This window comes from Cyprinus carpio, chromosome A23, assembly GCF_018340385.1.
Source record: "Cyprinus carpio isolate SPL01 chromosome A23, ASM1834038v1, whole genome shotgun sequence".
Lineage (NCBI taxonomy): Eukaryota > Metazoa > Chordata > Actinopteri > Cypriniformes > Cyprinidae > Cyprinus > Cyprinus carpio.
The window spans coordinates 12,546,272-12,562,347 of NC_056594.1; the positions used below are offsets into that span (position 1 = coordinate 12,546,272).

The window sequence follows — 16,076 nt, forward strand, 5'->3', positions numbered from 1 at the left end:
TTCCCAAGCATATATGCTTTGTCATCCAACAGTTTTTTTTCTAGACCATAAAAAATATTATTATAGAGAAAAAACCCACACCCACACACACATCACACTATATTTCACAAAAAACTCTTTTTTTTTGTTATTATTATTATTTTTTTATACGTAGTTTGTGTTACTATCGTAGTTCCCGAATTTGCCTGCCGTTATAACCTTTGTTATTTACCTTGTTGTAATTGTCAGGAATATTTTATATTAGTTTGGTATGTTTACAACAGAATTTATGATGAAGTTGTTAATATATCTGTAAAATGTTTATATACGGTGCTATCTGATTTTTGTTTTCACTCTGTCCTGCAAAAGCCATAAATGTGTTTTCATAATCTCCTTTCTAAGCAATCGCCATCACTCATGCAACCCAATAAAACCTTTTTAAGTATGTTCCTATGGTGTATTTATTACAGAAAATGACATACATGTGTCTTCATATATACTGAGATGGATTCTGGTGCCCCTAGTGGTCAGAACAAGTTACTTTTCAGATGATAGAAACAATTTAACGTGTCTGAAAAAAAAATGATACATCCTTTTTTGGGATCAGACTATTTCAAAATGAGTATCATTTTAGGTCAAAGAATCTGAATGCTTGTTTTCTGATGTTTCATCATTCAAAAGTGCATGTGTCTTGAATTTGAATGCTATTTACATGCTATTTGAATTCTGTGCAGCTATGTATAAGGTTATTATTATTAATAATACATTACAGTGACTCATTTACATTTACATAATGTTCCACAGAAAAAAATTTATTGTTGCAAATACAAAAGTCAAAAATAACAACAGATTTTATCCGGGCAGTTTTTTAACCAAAGACAATAATCTGCTCTTTCCAATATTTTGCTGTTTATAAAAATCATGAGTATTTGTGCTACAGTAAAAACAACTTATAAAAACATGATCATGGTCAAATAATATAAGATGAAGTTTGTGGTCTGCGTCGACAGACGGTATCATACAAAGACAATTCAAGTTCAATTCAGGTTCAACCAAATATACACATAGATGACAGCACAAATAATTGTCTGCATAAATACAGCAGAGAGAAAGACAATTACAGAACAAGATAAATCTCTTTGGTTCATTCTGTGGTGTTAATTCTGCTCCTCACGTATCATAAAACCCCTTCAAGTACACATGAAGCAGACATAAGGCCACTTTAAGATGAATACAGGAAGTGTCCAGATAAGCATGAAGTTGTAATTCACACACAACAGTGTTAAAAACAGGGATTTTACATAATACCATGTTAATGCAGCTCAGCAACAGTAAAAAACTGCAGTTTAAACAAGGCCTTGTCTAAAGTAATAAGACTTATCAGAAACAAGGATGAATGGGTGCTTGGTGTCACATTTGCATTTATGGAAAAAGTATGCATAGCATGCTGGATAAGACGATGTGTATTCCTGTAGCTTTTCCGCTCTAATCTGGAATACACAAGAAACACTAGTTTTCCTTTAAAGTATGATTATGAATGTTGAAGACTGAAAAAGTGTGAGGCTGAGTTCAGGTAGGACTTTGCATAGAGAGACTGGCCTGAAAGCTTATCGTGCTTTATGTTTTAACATAATACAGTGACTTCAGCTTCATTGTTGTGGATTATTGATGACCTGTTTAAATCTCCCAAAACATGTCATTGTAAATGTAAAAAAAAAGAAAAAATGCTATGAGCAAAAAATAGAAAAGTAAAAAAGGAATATAAAATCTGTAATTGTTATTGCAAAAGGCAAGCTCAATGACGGAGACAAAGTTGGCATCTGACCACAATATTTATCATTGCTAACTGCTCAAGGTCCTCAAACCATGTAGCAGAACCGCATATACTTTGTGCTGAGCAGAATTATGAGCTTCCGTGTTTGTTTTCAGGTCAGAAGGCGGAGTCTCCTGTCATATGAGCCGCTCGCGTGTGATTGGCAGTCAGTGCTACACAACATGGAGGTTTGCCCTGGTCTGGTGGTGTAGGGATTACGGACCCCTGAGTTGTTCGAGTCTGCTGTAGACATCTTCAGCCTGACTTAGCTCTTCAAATACTGGGATGAGGTGAAGCAGTTCAGTGTCCTCTGAATCATCAAACCAGGAGAGCACAGGAACCTGTTAAAGGCACAGAGGTTATTATACATCACTACTTTACAGGCTTAAAGGAGGGGGAGGTATTTTTTCAAAAACGCTTTAGAAAACTGAGTCGGGCCGAGTACCAAAACAAACTTGTAGCCAATCAGCAATAAGGGGTGTGTCTACTCATGATGGCGACGAGAGAGCACTTAGTACACAGGATGGATATTATCAGATAAATCGAGAAGTAGGACCAGTGTAAATTTCGGATATGCTTTCCAGCGCTGAAGAGAACTCAAGGAGCGGGAAGGGGTGCGATCGGACGCCGAGGTTGCTCCGTTACTTCTCGACAGGTGAGTAACATTGGTTTTGCTTTGTTTCACAGAACTAATATATGCTGGCTTTTGCTTGAATATGCTCAGGTGTCATGTTCGCTTGTTTGTTCATCTGCAATCGTAGTGTCGTTCCCTTCAGCTATGATAAAGACACATTCATTTCCACACCTATAAGCCTGGCGCGTCTAAACCTCCTCCACTGTTTGTTTTAAGCGTCAGCTCCCAAAGTGTGTCCTAAAAATAAGATGATATGTTTAATACAGCAGATGATAATACAGTCATAATCGTTGTCTGGGTTGCGTACGTATTTGTGGGGCGGAGCTATCAAAATAGGGGCGAGACCCTTTTGGGGTAGGGGCGTATTTGTTTCGGTGATTTGAAATATCAACATTGGCTACCAGAAATCACGTACCCCACCTTTAAAGTAATATAATCATTTTGGTATTATTTGAATCTACTGGGTTTATGTATTTTAAAAGCATGAAGATCATTTTAGATGGTGGTACATCAATCATTTTTTACATATACAGTTGGGTCCAACATTTGTTCAGCTTTTAAACATTTGTTAATATGCACATAATATTTGATATATATTTATACAGTAAATAGAATAGAATATATATGTGACCCTGGACCACAAAACCAGTCTTAAGTTGCTGGGGTATATTTTTAGCCATAGCCAAAAAAACATTGTATGGGTCAAAATTATAAAATTTTATTTTATGCCAAAAATCATTAGGATATTAAGTAAAGATCATGTTCCATAAAAATATTTTGTAAATTTCCTACCATAAATATCAAAACTTACTTTTTTATTAGTAATATGCAATGTTAAGAAATCATTTGGACAACTTCAAAGGCGATTTTCTCAGTATTTTGATTTTTTTTGCACCCTGACTTTCAGATTTTCAAATAGTTGTATCTTGGCCAAATATTGTCCGATCCTAATAAACCATACATCAATGGAAATCTTATTTATTAAGCTTTCAGATGATGTATAAATCTCAATTTCAGAAAATTGACACTTATTGACACTTTGTGGTCCAGGGTCACATATTTGTGACTATATGATAGATATAATAATACATACAACTACCGTTCAAAAGTAAACTACTGTTCTTTTTTGCAAAAATCTTTTGTAACATTGTCTTTGCTGTCTTTTTTTTTTTTATCAGTTAAATGCATCCTTGCTGAATAAAGTATTAATTTAATTGATTGTTAAATTGTTAAATAGCAAGAGGTAGAATCTAGAAGGCAGGCTTTAACAAAAAAGCTAAATAGCAGCAGGACAGTGAAACCCACAGCATTCTCAGGGTGGAAGATGTAGGAGGCAGGGGAGTTGTCCAGGATCAGGGTTTTGTGGAGCTCACGGCCGAGGCGACTCAGGTCTTTAACATAGCAGCCTTGATAGAAGACACAAGATTCACGGAAGAGCCGTGTGCGGAACACGCCACACTGATCCAGCAGGTCAGTCACGGGGTCTGCATACTATCACAGCCATGAAGGGGGAGAAGGAGGGATGGGTTAAGGAAACTTTGATACTGGAGAAGAAAATAAATCTAACGCTAGAAGAGCATAACTCTATAACACTAACTGACCAGCACTAGTGAGGGATTTCTATTTCCTAGAGCTCTTAATGAAAGGTGATAAATGTCTGAATACCTTAGCAAGGCTGGCAGTGAACAGAACACATTCAAACAGTTCTCCCATCCTCTGAAGAAACTCATCCACATATGGCCTCTTCAACACATACACCTAAAACACAGACAGGTTTGTTGTTGTTTATGAGATAAATGTTGTTAATTCACCATTCAAATGCAGTGTTATCAGAGTAGCAAGTAGTCAATTTTAAAATTCTGTAAATAAAATAAATCATGTTCTGCAGGTCCATCTAGTGCTGTCGCTCATAGCCTCCTCCTGAAACAAGTAATCAAGAATAGGCCGTACTAGTGGGAACTAACCTATCCTGGATTACTTGAACCAGGCAGAGGCCAAATGCAGAGTTTCTGTGAAAAATTACAGAGAACATAAAGTTCAATCTCATAATTTTAAAAACTATAAAAAATTATATTCTAGCTGTGGTGTTTACCACAGTTTTGTGAGTAAAACAAAAGAATCAATGGGAAAATAGTCTCTTGTGATTGTACACGACGTCAAAATCCTCCTCCACTAACGTAAGTGTTGTTCTCACATCAGTCCAGCAGATGGTGATCATCATTCACTTTTGAATACAGAACAACCTCTCCACTCTTTCCTCAGGCACAAACAAGTCCTGCACAATTCGAGTCAGTACGCACTGGCAGGAGATTACTGCCGTTTCTCACATACACAAACATTGATCAGATCTCACCTGGTGTGTGGTCCCCTCAATCTCCACAGGCACAATGAAATCGGCATTGCTAATTGGCTACAAAAACACAATGTGGATACAGTTAAAAACACTGGTGGAGTCAGTGTGCAACTGTTGTTAACTCTGTTGTTTAAATGCAAATACAATAATTCTTTTACAGATTATTTCATGGATCTATTCTTAAAGTGAAACAGTATGAAGCTCCTTAAAATGTCAAATTTACTTTACCAGTCAGTGTTTGATAAACTGAATGTACCTTAAATGAGCTATGCACCAGTGTTTCATCCAGATCTATGACCACACAGATCTTCCCCTGGTCCTGAGAGGTCACTGCTGGCAGCAGACACTCTCCTGGTACCTACAGATAATATGTAACAGATCAATATTTTATTATTTTTTCATCACACCAACAAAAAAAAAAAGATTGACTGAAAAAATACATTGTATAGCCCCTTTATTGTCTGAACTGTACATTAAATTTTACACATCCAGATTATAATTCACACATTTTATATGGAATATTTTCTATTTATCTACCCACATATATGTATACAATATACAATTTGACAATGTACAGAGTTTGTTTTTGTTTTTTTGCAAAATGACATCATTTAAGGATTGGCAGCTATTTCTAATTAATCCTTAAAATGTTTCTTTCCTTTTTTGTTCTGTGTTTTTAATGATCCAAAATAACAAACTGGAACAAAAAAAGTGACAAAGTGTTGATTAATGGTTACTATAATACTTTGGCAATTGTCCCATTGTCCTCAGGGGCTAGCAAGGCATCATGGGTAGGTGATGTTGGCAGTTGGGCATCTTGAGCTCGAAGGCAACAGATGAGCTTTTTGAAGATATTCCTACTCCCAGGTTTCTGAGGTGAGCTTTTATTCACCTGATCTGTTTGAACACAATAAAACAATTTTTTCAAATGCATAATTTGCATATTACTCCCGCTGATAATTGCATTGCATAAACATAGCATTAAAAAGCCTCATGTTGTGTGGTTTATAAACAATCCCACTTGAATCCCACTAAAAGCTACTGTTAAACCCCACTCAGAGCAAATATTAATAAATATTTTCAATGACCCACTTTAGTCTCTAATAGATGGCAAACAAAAACTAAATTCACATTTGCCAATCAGCTAGATACATTTGCATCAAATGCACCACCGAAGCTTGACAGAGCTTTTAAATAAATAATTCAGAGCACTGGAATGAAATGTATGTTTTCGTCAATAAACGCTGCTCCTATCAACATCAAAACCACCAAACGCTCAGCCACCCCTCTCCAGAGATGGCACACGTTGCACAGAAACACAAAATCTGTTTTAAATGAGACTTCTGGCCGTGGCTGGTATATGTTATATAATCTCAGAGGGCGGGAAAGCCCACACATTTCAGCTGTACCTTCGGAGCAAAACATACACACACACACACACTAACACACTCACAGACCGCTCCTGCCATTTCATCACAGGAGAGTCTGGCAGAAACAAGCCCTAGAAGTGCATACGCCACAAAAATAACTCATAGCTACAGAAATAAGAGATGTTTAGTAACACACGACATCTGTCTGTAGTGAGCTTTGTTGTGCATTACGGAGGGGCTCCTTGCATATTTAGGGGGCTTTTTTTTATATATGCTCTTTATAATCATGTATGTGACGAATAAAAAGCTTGAGTCTTCAGGCATACTTTTGCTTGGAAATATTTGTATTTGCATGTAAGGGAAACATGATTTTGTTCAGACATGCCTGTTGAGATTCCCAAGAATGAAAAATGGCTATTATAAAATCTCTTGCAACATGAAAGTACACCATGCAATGATTAGAATCTGTTTTTTATTGTTATGGTGATGTAACTTCAGTACTAGTAATGTTTTTTTTAACAGCTTAAGGAATTGACCATGACGATGAGCAGGGGGCCGATCCCAGGCACCTTTCCCCCTCTCGTTCCCTATTGGGGCTTATGTAGCCATAGGAATCATCTTATGTAACATACGAGCAGCATGTACAGCAGAGGGAGGATGAGAGAAAATGGCCTCCTCGTCATCATTTACTCTGTGCTGTATTTGCCCATCTGTACACTCGCTGATAACGCCCTGCTTAACAAAAGGACTCAGGAAATGGAGTACAAGGAAAATGTATCCATGAATTCAAATGCACTGTTTTGAAAGCATTTTTCACATGAGGATGGAGCGATACTGCAAAGCATTTAGAGTATTTTGTTAAGGTCCGTCAAAGGTTCTGCTACAAGCTTTTAAGTGGTCAGGGTTTCTAGCTATCACACTTCAGATCTAATCAAATGAGATTGTGTGTGTGTTCTTAATCAATCTACCGAAAAACAGTTTAACTGCTGAATAAGAGAAAACTGCTAATTTCATCCTCAGTGAATTGTCATCTATTTTCCTTAATAATCGAGATCTCCGAGGCAAATTAGACGGCAAGCATGGATTTGAGTTTCAAGGGATCGTGTGTAACTGGAGTTCAATGAATCTGTTACGAAAACAACAAGTTCTTGATATCTGTAATTAGACCAGCGGACAAAGTAACTGAGAAATTATTGTTTGTCTCAGTCGTGTTGCATGTATCTGACAAGATCAGAAAACACTGATATAACAGCAGCAATGTTTTCCTACACAAAGTGTCTTAGAATTGCTCTAAACAAATTGGTTTTACAAATATCGTATCATCAATACATACAGAAGCTATTTTTCAGGCATTCAGATGCTGCTTGGTCTCTGTCACCCTGATATCTACATATACATCCATATTGGATAACCTTTATATTTAAACTAAGCATTGTTTTACTGTCTTTCTTCATGGATTGCATTTTGATGTTATGATATGCATTAAACTAAACCCTAGTTGGATACAGATGGATATTCAGCTAATGAGAAAATAAGACATAACTGTCAGTTTCTAAAACGGAATCCTTGCTTGATTTGAATGGCATCAATACAATATATTCAACAAACTTGTTTAATCTTAGGTTCAATAGCAAAGATAAACAAAACTTTACATGAACAGTGCAAACCTTCTTTGCATTTGGTATCTGGTTTAGGGGTCAATGACATGACTTGTACAGACATATTAAATATATTAAACATTTTAAGAAATGCATTTTATACAGAAATGGCTTGAATATGGCTTATATAATATTTTCAGTTGCTGAATTAAAATTATTTGTATATTGTATGGTGAAGGTTAAGGTCCAAATTGCCTAGTGTACCTGTCTGGAGACTGTTAAAAAAAAAAAAAAAACAAGATAGAAAATAAGAAAATATTTTTATTAGAAGGATTAAGTTATTTAAAAAAATAAATGGTGGTAAAAGTACTTGCATATAAATATTTTATATATTTTTTTATAAATAATATTAATAATATTTGAAAAGACTTCTGACAGACAAATCCTAGTCAGTGGCATAACAACAAGCAGGAAGCCATTTTGTTGTCATGTCACAAAACAGAGTCCGTTTCAGACCCTGACGAGTGTGAATTATAGGCATTTAGTTTGTTAAAAAAGATTATAAACTATATATTTATATGTATTTTTAGATTTTATATTTTTGACCTTTTTAAGCACCTTTTTGATATTCGTGACTCAAAAATTAATTCTATTTTTACCCTGAATAATATTTTAGAATATATTTTTTTAATTTGAGTACACACATTATACTTGAAAAGAAACTATTTCAGTGCTTTTTACTTGGTTACGCCACTTGATAGTTTTAGACTGGGTCTGAATATTTGCACAAATGTATACAAAAATGATTTTCAAGCCATCATAAATACAAAGATTATGTCTTAGAAGATAACTGGCACGTATGTTTTAAACTATATCGGTAAACTTTTTATATTACCATCTTACACTTGGACTAATGCATCTGATCACCTCCCAAACACCATCATTTGAGAGATTCTTTGCTGTTAAAGTCACACTGGACACAGGTTCAAGGGGTCTTCTAGGAACCTGTGCAAGACTTGGCTCGGCTATTTCCCCAACATTATGGCTGCTGGTAATTCACTAATCCAGAGATCGTAAACATCTGAAATAATACCCTAACTGAAATCAGTAAAGTACAGTCATGCTAGAAAGACCGGTGTTTATATCGTGTTTGCGTCAGATCTATAATAAGCGCACAGCTCTGCACACGATAAACATTGGTACGAACTGCGCGAGATACACTCGCCCGACAGGTAGTAAGTAAGGGATTACAAAATGGTTACAATGTAATTTTCCGCGGCCTTTACCCGTTAAACGTCTAGATAAGGCCTTCATCGACCGTTAAGGTTTAAACGCGTGTAACGTAATCGTCGCGTCGCGCGGCAGATGGAGGGCGTGTGCTGAGGGGTGTGTTGTGCATTCCAGCGCGGCACCTTGCGCTCTCCACTAGGCCGACGCTTTTCTACATTTCAGCTCGACGATTTGTGTAGTTTTACAGCGGTAGGATTGTGAGATATCCGAGGGCACGTAAGTCGAGTAAACAGAAAGTAAATGTTTCTGAAACACAAGCTGCGTAACATTAAAACAACATGTCACTCAAATGATCCATTAACCGAGCGATGAAACGACATCCACAAAAGAGGAAACGACGTGCGACACGAATTCAATTGGTCGGATTGGTTATGTTTCGAAAAATATCCAAAAATCATAATCGCATCTATTGTGTGAATGATCAATAAATAATACATAAATAAAATACATACCTTATTACTATACATCAAAGAGCCCAAATAAGAGAGAAAAACATGTCAGTGTTGTCAACACGTCGTCTAAAATTCTTTTCAAAACATTACGTAAACATTCAGCGATGCCTTACTGCAACAGCAAAGCATGTAACTTACATAATAAAATAAGTTACACGTAATTGTTTTGTTTTCTTTATTAAGCCATATACAAAACAGAGCGTATTTACATTTCGCTGTTCAAACCGTCGGAACTTAACGAATTCCGCTCGCGACTGTCACGTCAGTCGGCTCAATATGACAAATAACCGTCACAGTTCGAATCGCACAGCGGTAACGTTACGTTAAATAAAGCCCGACAGAGAATATGAGAGCAGGGAGAGCTGTAAGCATGTGACAGTGCGTTTCCTACCTGTTTTCGAAGACAACCGAGAATCCTCTCTCTGCACTTGAGTGATGATAGAACTTTCCATCTAACAAACGCGCAGCCCTTAACGTCCAACCAACCTTTTCCAGCGACACACAGTCGGCCCGCATTTAGTGGCATTAAAAGCTAGCGAGGCTTGAAATGAATAATTTCCGTTAGCGCAAAAATATCTCAAACCTACGGCGACAAAATATTTTGATATTTATTTATTCCCGCCTTCTATTCTCTTCCACATGGGAGGGGCATGACACTTTGTTTTTGTTTTCTCTTATCTGCTATTTTCTAGGCTTCGCGTCTCGGTTTACTTCATCGCCTGTATATTTATCCATAGCCCCTTCTTGTCTAGGTAAAGCCCTCACTTTTTCTCCAACAACATGGAGAATCCAGGCGAAAGAAGAAAAACAACCGAGGACATGGGGCAAGGACGGTTTCAAGTTCCCCTTACTACAGATAAACAACCCTGTAGCTGGGCTATATTCAGAAAAGTATTTTTTTTAAAGACACGACCAGATCGCTCAGGTGTATAATTTGAGAAGATAAGACGCGAAACTAGGCGGTAATCGACTATTTTTATGTTTTTCCGTGTGTTGTTTTGCTTTGGACGGACTCGGAGGGGCGCCTTGAAACAGTTGGTCGTTTCGGATTGGATCTTCAGGAAGTGGGAGTAGCTGAAGCATTCTTCTGTTCTGCACACTCCACACCGAAAACATTCCAGTGCTGGTTTTGTCGCAGATCAGTAGTCAGAAGCGATCGTATTAAATCTAAATTGCAGTTAAAAATGCATCACACCTGCCTAATTATTTTTCCTGCTGATCCTCCTCATCATAACTGATGATGAAGTGGATTAAAAGGCTATTTATTGCTCAATTTAAAAATATCTCTTTGTGTTATCAGTGCAAAATTTGAGTAACCTGCAGATTCTGTGCCAAAGGTAATTTAATAAACAAAATTTATTAAGTACTAAAAGCTGTATTTTAATTACTCAAATTAATGCAAGTGTTAATTCCACATCGATTAATTAATCAAGATAAAAAAAACAAATAGACAACAACATCAATGAAATTGAGGTTATGGAGTATGACATCACTAAAATCGATTAATTAATTAGGTTATTAAAAATAAACATGCCACTTAGATAACAACTTGTTTGCTTTGAAAACAATATTTCAGTTCATGATATGAAACGTTGTTGGTGAGCGAAAGCATCAGTTAAATTGTAGTGATCAACTGTGGGAAGAAAAATATATGCATCATTTCTTAATTATGAAAGCTTAATAGCTTTTGACCAACTCTAATGGCCCTGTATAATGGCTAGCACAAGGTGTTAATTTAATGATGAATGATTTAATGAGTAATTGCACAATTGCTAATTTGTTTTCAAACAGAAATGAAAGCTTTGCTCCTTCATTCTATTTTTCTACATTCTATATTTCTATCTTTTTTCTCCCTCTCTTTCAATAGGAGCAGAGGTAGAGGATGGTAAATGTAAGTGATAAAAGGGCGACAGGCATAGTTTTTATGAGTCTGAGTACTGCCCAGTACTCCTATGTTGGAAATCTATTCCTGACTATTCCCAAATGGGACCAATTCTATACCACAAAACCAAGACATAAACAAGAATGGTAGCACTGTTTACATTCCTAGTTTTAGAAATGTGGAAGTTGTGCAGATGTCAGATATGTGACTAAAATAAGCCGGAGAGCTCCAAAACATGTTTTTTTCTCTCTCTCTTTTCCTCAACTCTGCAATCTCAAAAGATCTATTCTGTTTACAATGCACTATAATACAAAGCCAAACCATTTCAAACAAATATATTTTAAAGAAGGAAATAAAGAAAATAATAAAACATTAACATACTCTATGCTTTTAAGGTGAAATAATACATTTTGCTTCATTAATAACAATTATAATTAACTTTTTTTGTAACTACACTTTCTCAGCCCATTGTAAATAAAAGCTTTTATGTTACTGAAATTTTAATGCCTCTTCCTTGCTGTATAGTGCCCCTTGTTTGTCCTGTTGACTAAACATTCCATAGAGGTCAAAACTGAGAGATACACCTCACTCCAGGTGTAACCCATCTTTTTGCAGTTCATCTCGAGGTCTTGGCGCCAGGTATTTCTTGGCCTTCCTTGGCATAGCTTCTTAAAGGAATAGTTCACCCAAAAATGAAAATTTGCTGAAAATTTATTCCACTAAGCCATCCATGATGTGAACTGATTTGGAAAAATTTAGCATTAATTCACAAGTAATCCACACGACTCTAGTCCATCACTTAAGATCATGAGAAGTGAAAAGCTGTGTGTTTGTAATTAACAAATTCATCATTAAGATGTTTTTAACTCCAAACCGTGGCTTCTGGCCAAAATAGGAGCCCTCTATCCATAAAATTGCTTTCTCCAGTGAGAAAGTTGTCTTATCCGAATCAGCTCTGTTTACAAGTGAAAACAGTCAAAGCAGTTTAAACAAATATGTCGGTGGAAGTTGTCCTTGATGTGAGGACAACTGGGGATGGGCTTTTTCACCATGAAGCATTATTATGGATTATGGACTTGTATTTTTGGCCAATGATTTCAAGTTAAACCATTAAATTTTGTGGATTATTTTTGTGGATTACCATAATGTTTTTAATTAGCTGTTTGGACTCTCGTTCTGATGGCACCAAATCTGTTCTGATGAAGAAACACTCATCTTGGATGGCTTGAGGATGAGTACAGTTTAAGCAAATTATTATTTTCTTTTTTGGGCGGGGTGGGTGAAAAATTACCCCAATAAAATATCCCCTTCAAATATCTTCATTACATAATCTTAGAACCTTCTCTAACCCAAAAGGGCAGCCTAATCCATCATGGAGTTGTACCTGCCTCCAAAAAGTTCATTAAACCCAAATGGTAATCTTAGAACCTTCTCTAACCCAAAAGGGCAGCCTAATTGTTGTGTTTTTATAAGGTTACAATTCTGGATTGGTGCCTTGAACAAGGACGGAGTGAAATTAGAACCTGTTCCCTAACCCTTGATCATCTCTGGTGTACATTTCAAGACCACAAAACAAGAAGACTGTCAAGCTGTTCAACTGATTGGATGGATTCAGTGTATTATGAATATACTCTACCATTGAAAAGTTTTGGGTCATTATTGAAATGTTTTTGAAATAAGTTTCTTATACTCAACATGGCTGCATTTATTTAATCAAACGCAAAGCAAAAACTTTTACAGTTTAAAATAACTGTTAATGTTATTCTTAATATATTTTAAAGTAGATTTTATTCCTGTGATGTGAGTCTTTAGTGTCACATGATCCTTTAAAAATCCTTCATGCTGATTTGCTCAAGAAACCTTATCAGTGTAGAAAAGAAACTTGCTTAGTGTTTCCATGGAAGCCATGATACACTACCAGTCAAAAGTTTGGGATAAGACTTAAAACAAAATCAATACTTTTATTTAGCAAGGACACATTTAATTGATCAGAAGTAACAGTAAAGACATCTATAAAGCAGCAAAACTATTTCAATTAAATGCTGTCTGCTTTCTATTCATCAAAGAATCACGAAAAATAAAATATCATGGTTTCCACAAAATTATTAAGCAGCAAAAACTATTTTCAGCATTGATAATAACATGAACAGTTAAAAATCCAGCTTTGCCAGCAGGAATAATTAACATTTTAAAATATATTAAAATAGAAAACTGTAATAGAATTTCACAATATTACTGTTTATGCTGTGCTTTTGGTCAAATAAACACAGCCTTGGTGAGCATAAAATACTTTTTTTTTTCAAAAACATCAACAAAAAATTTGAAAGGGTAGTGCATATACAGTATTAAAATGTATTTACTAATAACTACTAGATAATTCTAATAAAAAATGTAATATAATATGAACACAATTTTATATTAATATTCATTTTAGTATAATATAACATTAACTGTATTATATGAATACATATTAACATTTGTCTTGCATTAAATATGATAATTGTAAATAGAAGATTTTTAAAAAGATGGCCGTAAAACAGTCTTATCGCAACATATGAACATAGGCTTTTAAAGTGATGAAATCTTGAGATATCTTCAGGATTCATTCAGTCTTAAGGCTCTTTGTACATATCAATAATCAGTGAACAGGATATAAGCTAACAAATCCTGCCTAGAGCCCCCCTCCCTCAGTGACTTACGGTCCATGCACTCAATGACCCGAACACATATGCTCAGCGAGAGCTGTGCCCAGACTGACCAAATCTGAGGTTTCTGTAAGGCTCAGACTCAAGTCTAGAGCCATGTGATTTGCAAGAAGGGGAAGGAGACCCCCTCCCACAATCACTCTCTCTCTCTCCCCCAAACCTGCCCCTGAGTGGCCCCTGCCAGGCTCTGTTTCCAGGAAAGGGGCCTAGTGGACAGGCGCAGGGGCCTGCGTCAGGGAGAGCCTGGCTCATTGAGAAAAACAAAAACAGAGAGGGGAGGTGGGAAGACTCTCCCTCCTTACATAAGAGTCTCTCACAGTGAAAAAAAAGCCTCTCTCTCTCTACCACCATCATACTTGAAACCCGTCTGTCTGCTCTTTACACAATGCCACACCCTATAGTAGGTCTCTGCTGGAACTTCAGCATTTTGGATGGTTTTATTTATTGGACAGAAAAGAGACTCTTCTTTTAATTACTTTTTTTAATTGCCAGCTGGATGCTCATTAGATGCATTGAGCATGGAAGCAACATGCACGCCTCAAGCTTGCAAAACTCTTTGCTGCTGTGCATGACTTTTAAGATTACAACAAATAATAACTGGTGGTAAACTGGGCTGTGCAATGCATATGTGTAAATAACATGTAGCAATATTTATTAGGGTCTTAGGGTTCAGAGAGGCACATATGATGCTAATACCAACAGTCTATTAATTTTGACACTTTACTGCCTCCTTGTGGTCACACTAAAAACTGAAAACTGAAAAAGCGAAAAATAGTAGACCATTTATGTAAAGATTTACAAATGAGTTCTATGTCCAGTTTCGTGGGTTTACAATATTCATATTTAGTCATTTAAAATGCTCTTTATTTCAAAACATCTTGCAAATGATAACAGCCAATGATATTCAAAGTGCACAATGCCAAGTATAAGTTAGTGAAATGCAAAAATATAAAGTATTTTTAAGCATTTATAAGAATGTTTAATGTATTAAACCAACTATAAAATGTTTGACCACCTCAGGTTGAATAGGATGTGATCTGCTTTGCATGTTCCCAAACAGGAACTGAACCAGACAAAAATGCCAACATGTCAGCAAGAGCAACAATATTTAACAAACCAAGAAAATAGTCTTTGTCAAATTAATGACTCAACATATGAGTCATGGAGATGATTCTGATATTCATATTCATAAACATTCTAATATTTTTATATGCTGCTCAGTTATTATCGGTTATTATTGGTAGTCAATTATTATTATTAATGGCTATTATTTTCATCATCAATTTTGAAAACCGTTTTTGCTGCTTAATATTTTTTAGGATTCTTTGATGAACAGGAAGTTCAAAACAGCACTTATTTGGAAAAGAAATCTTTTGCACCATTATAAACCATTATTCACTTTTGATCAATTTAATGCATCCATGCTAGACAGAAATATTAATTTTAACATTTATAATAATACTGATAATAATAAAAAGAAAAATCTGCCTGATTTCTACCTTTACATTCTGGACAATATGTTTCAAATGTTAGGAAAGATCAAATGTTACCAGTCTTGACAGCATGTTTTTCAAAGCAATTTGAAAGGTAATGTAGATTTCATGCATTCATTATGAATAGCATACATGCAAAATAACAGTATATTATAATGTATATTATTTCAATATAATGTAACAACGCATTTTAAAATGTCATGATATTTAGCACTCAGTTTTTTTTTTACTTTAAGCAATTACTTTAATTTCCACAGGATGAATGTAATTTATGATCAATGAACAAAGATAATTGTGAACACATTAGCAGATCATATTCTAACATCCAGTAAACACACAACAGAAGTCAATAACAAATGATTCCAGAGTTATAATTCGTACAGAAAAGCATAAATTGTATATCTTAAACTATTACCAAAGCATGCTCAAAATTGATCACCACCAAAACTAGATCTCAAATATATATATATATATATATATATACACACACACACACACACACAGAGA

At 35.6% G+C, this 16,076-nt stretch overlaps 1 protein-coding gene across 1 annotated transcript; it reads right to left on the reverse strand.

The window, feature by feature from the left end:
* Positions 1-770: 770 nt before the first annotated feature.
* LOC109072251 (carboxy-terminal domain RNA polymerase II polypeptide A small phosphatase 2-like) lies at positions 771-10,512 on the reverse strand. Its single transcript, XM_019088512.2, has 7 exons — positions 9,881-10,512; positions 5,525-5,676; positions 5,036-5,137; positions 4,780-4,836; positions 4,092-4,184; positions 3,732-3,917; positions 771-2,133 (listed from the first exon to the last, which is right to left on the reverse strand). Exons 1-7 carry the CDS (start codon positions 9,939-9,941, stop codon positions 2,008-2,010), a joined length of 777 nt encoding a protein of 258 aa, XP_018944057.1. The 5' UTR covers positions 9,942-10,512; the 3' UTR covers positions 771-2,007.
* Positions 10,513-16,076: the final 5,564 nt, after the last annotated feature.

What these genes read in the sequence shown, in the direction of transcription:
- LOC109072251 (XM_019088512.2), bottom strand. Translation starts at nt 9,941, where the DNA reads ATGGAAAGTTCTATCATCACTCAAGTGCAGAGAGAGGATTCTCGGTTG. An exon ending in TCGGTTGTCTTCGAAAACAG is followed by an intron (nt 5,677 to 9,880) that starts GTAGGAAACGCA and finishes GTGTTCAAACAG; the next exon opens with ATCAGGTGAATAAAAGCTCA. An exon ending in TCACTGCCAGCCTTGCTAAG is followed by an intron (nt 3,918 to 4,091) that starts GTATTCAGACAT and finishes TGGCTGTGATAG; the next exon opens with TATGCAGACCCCGTGACTGA.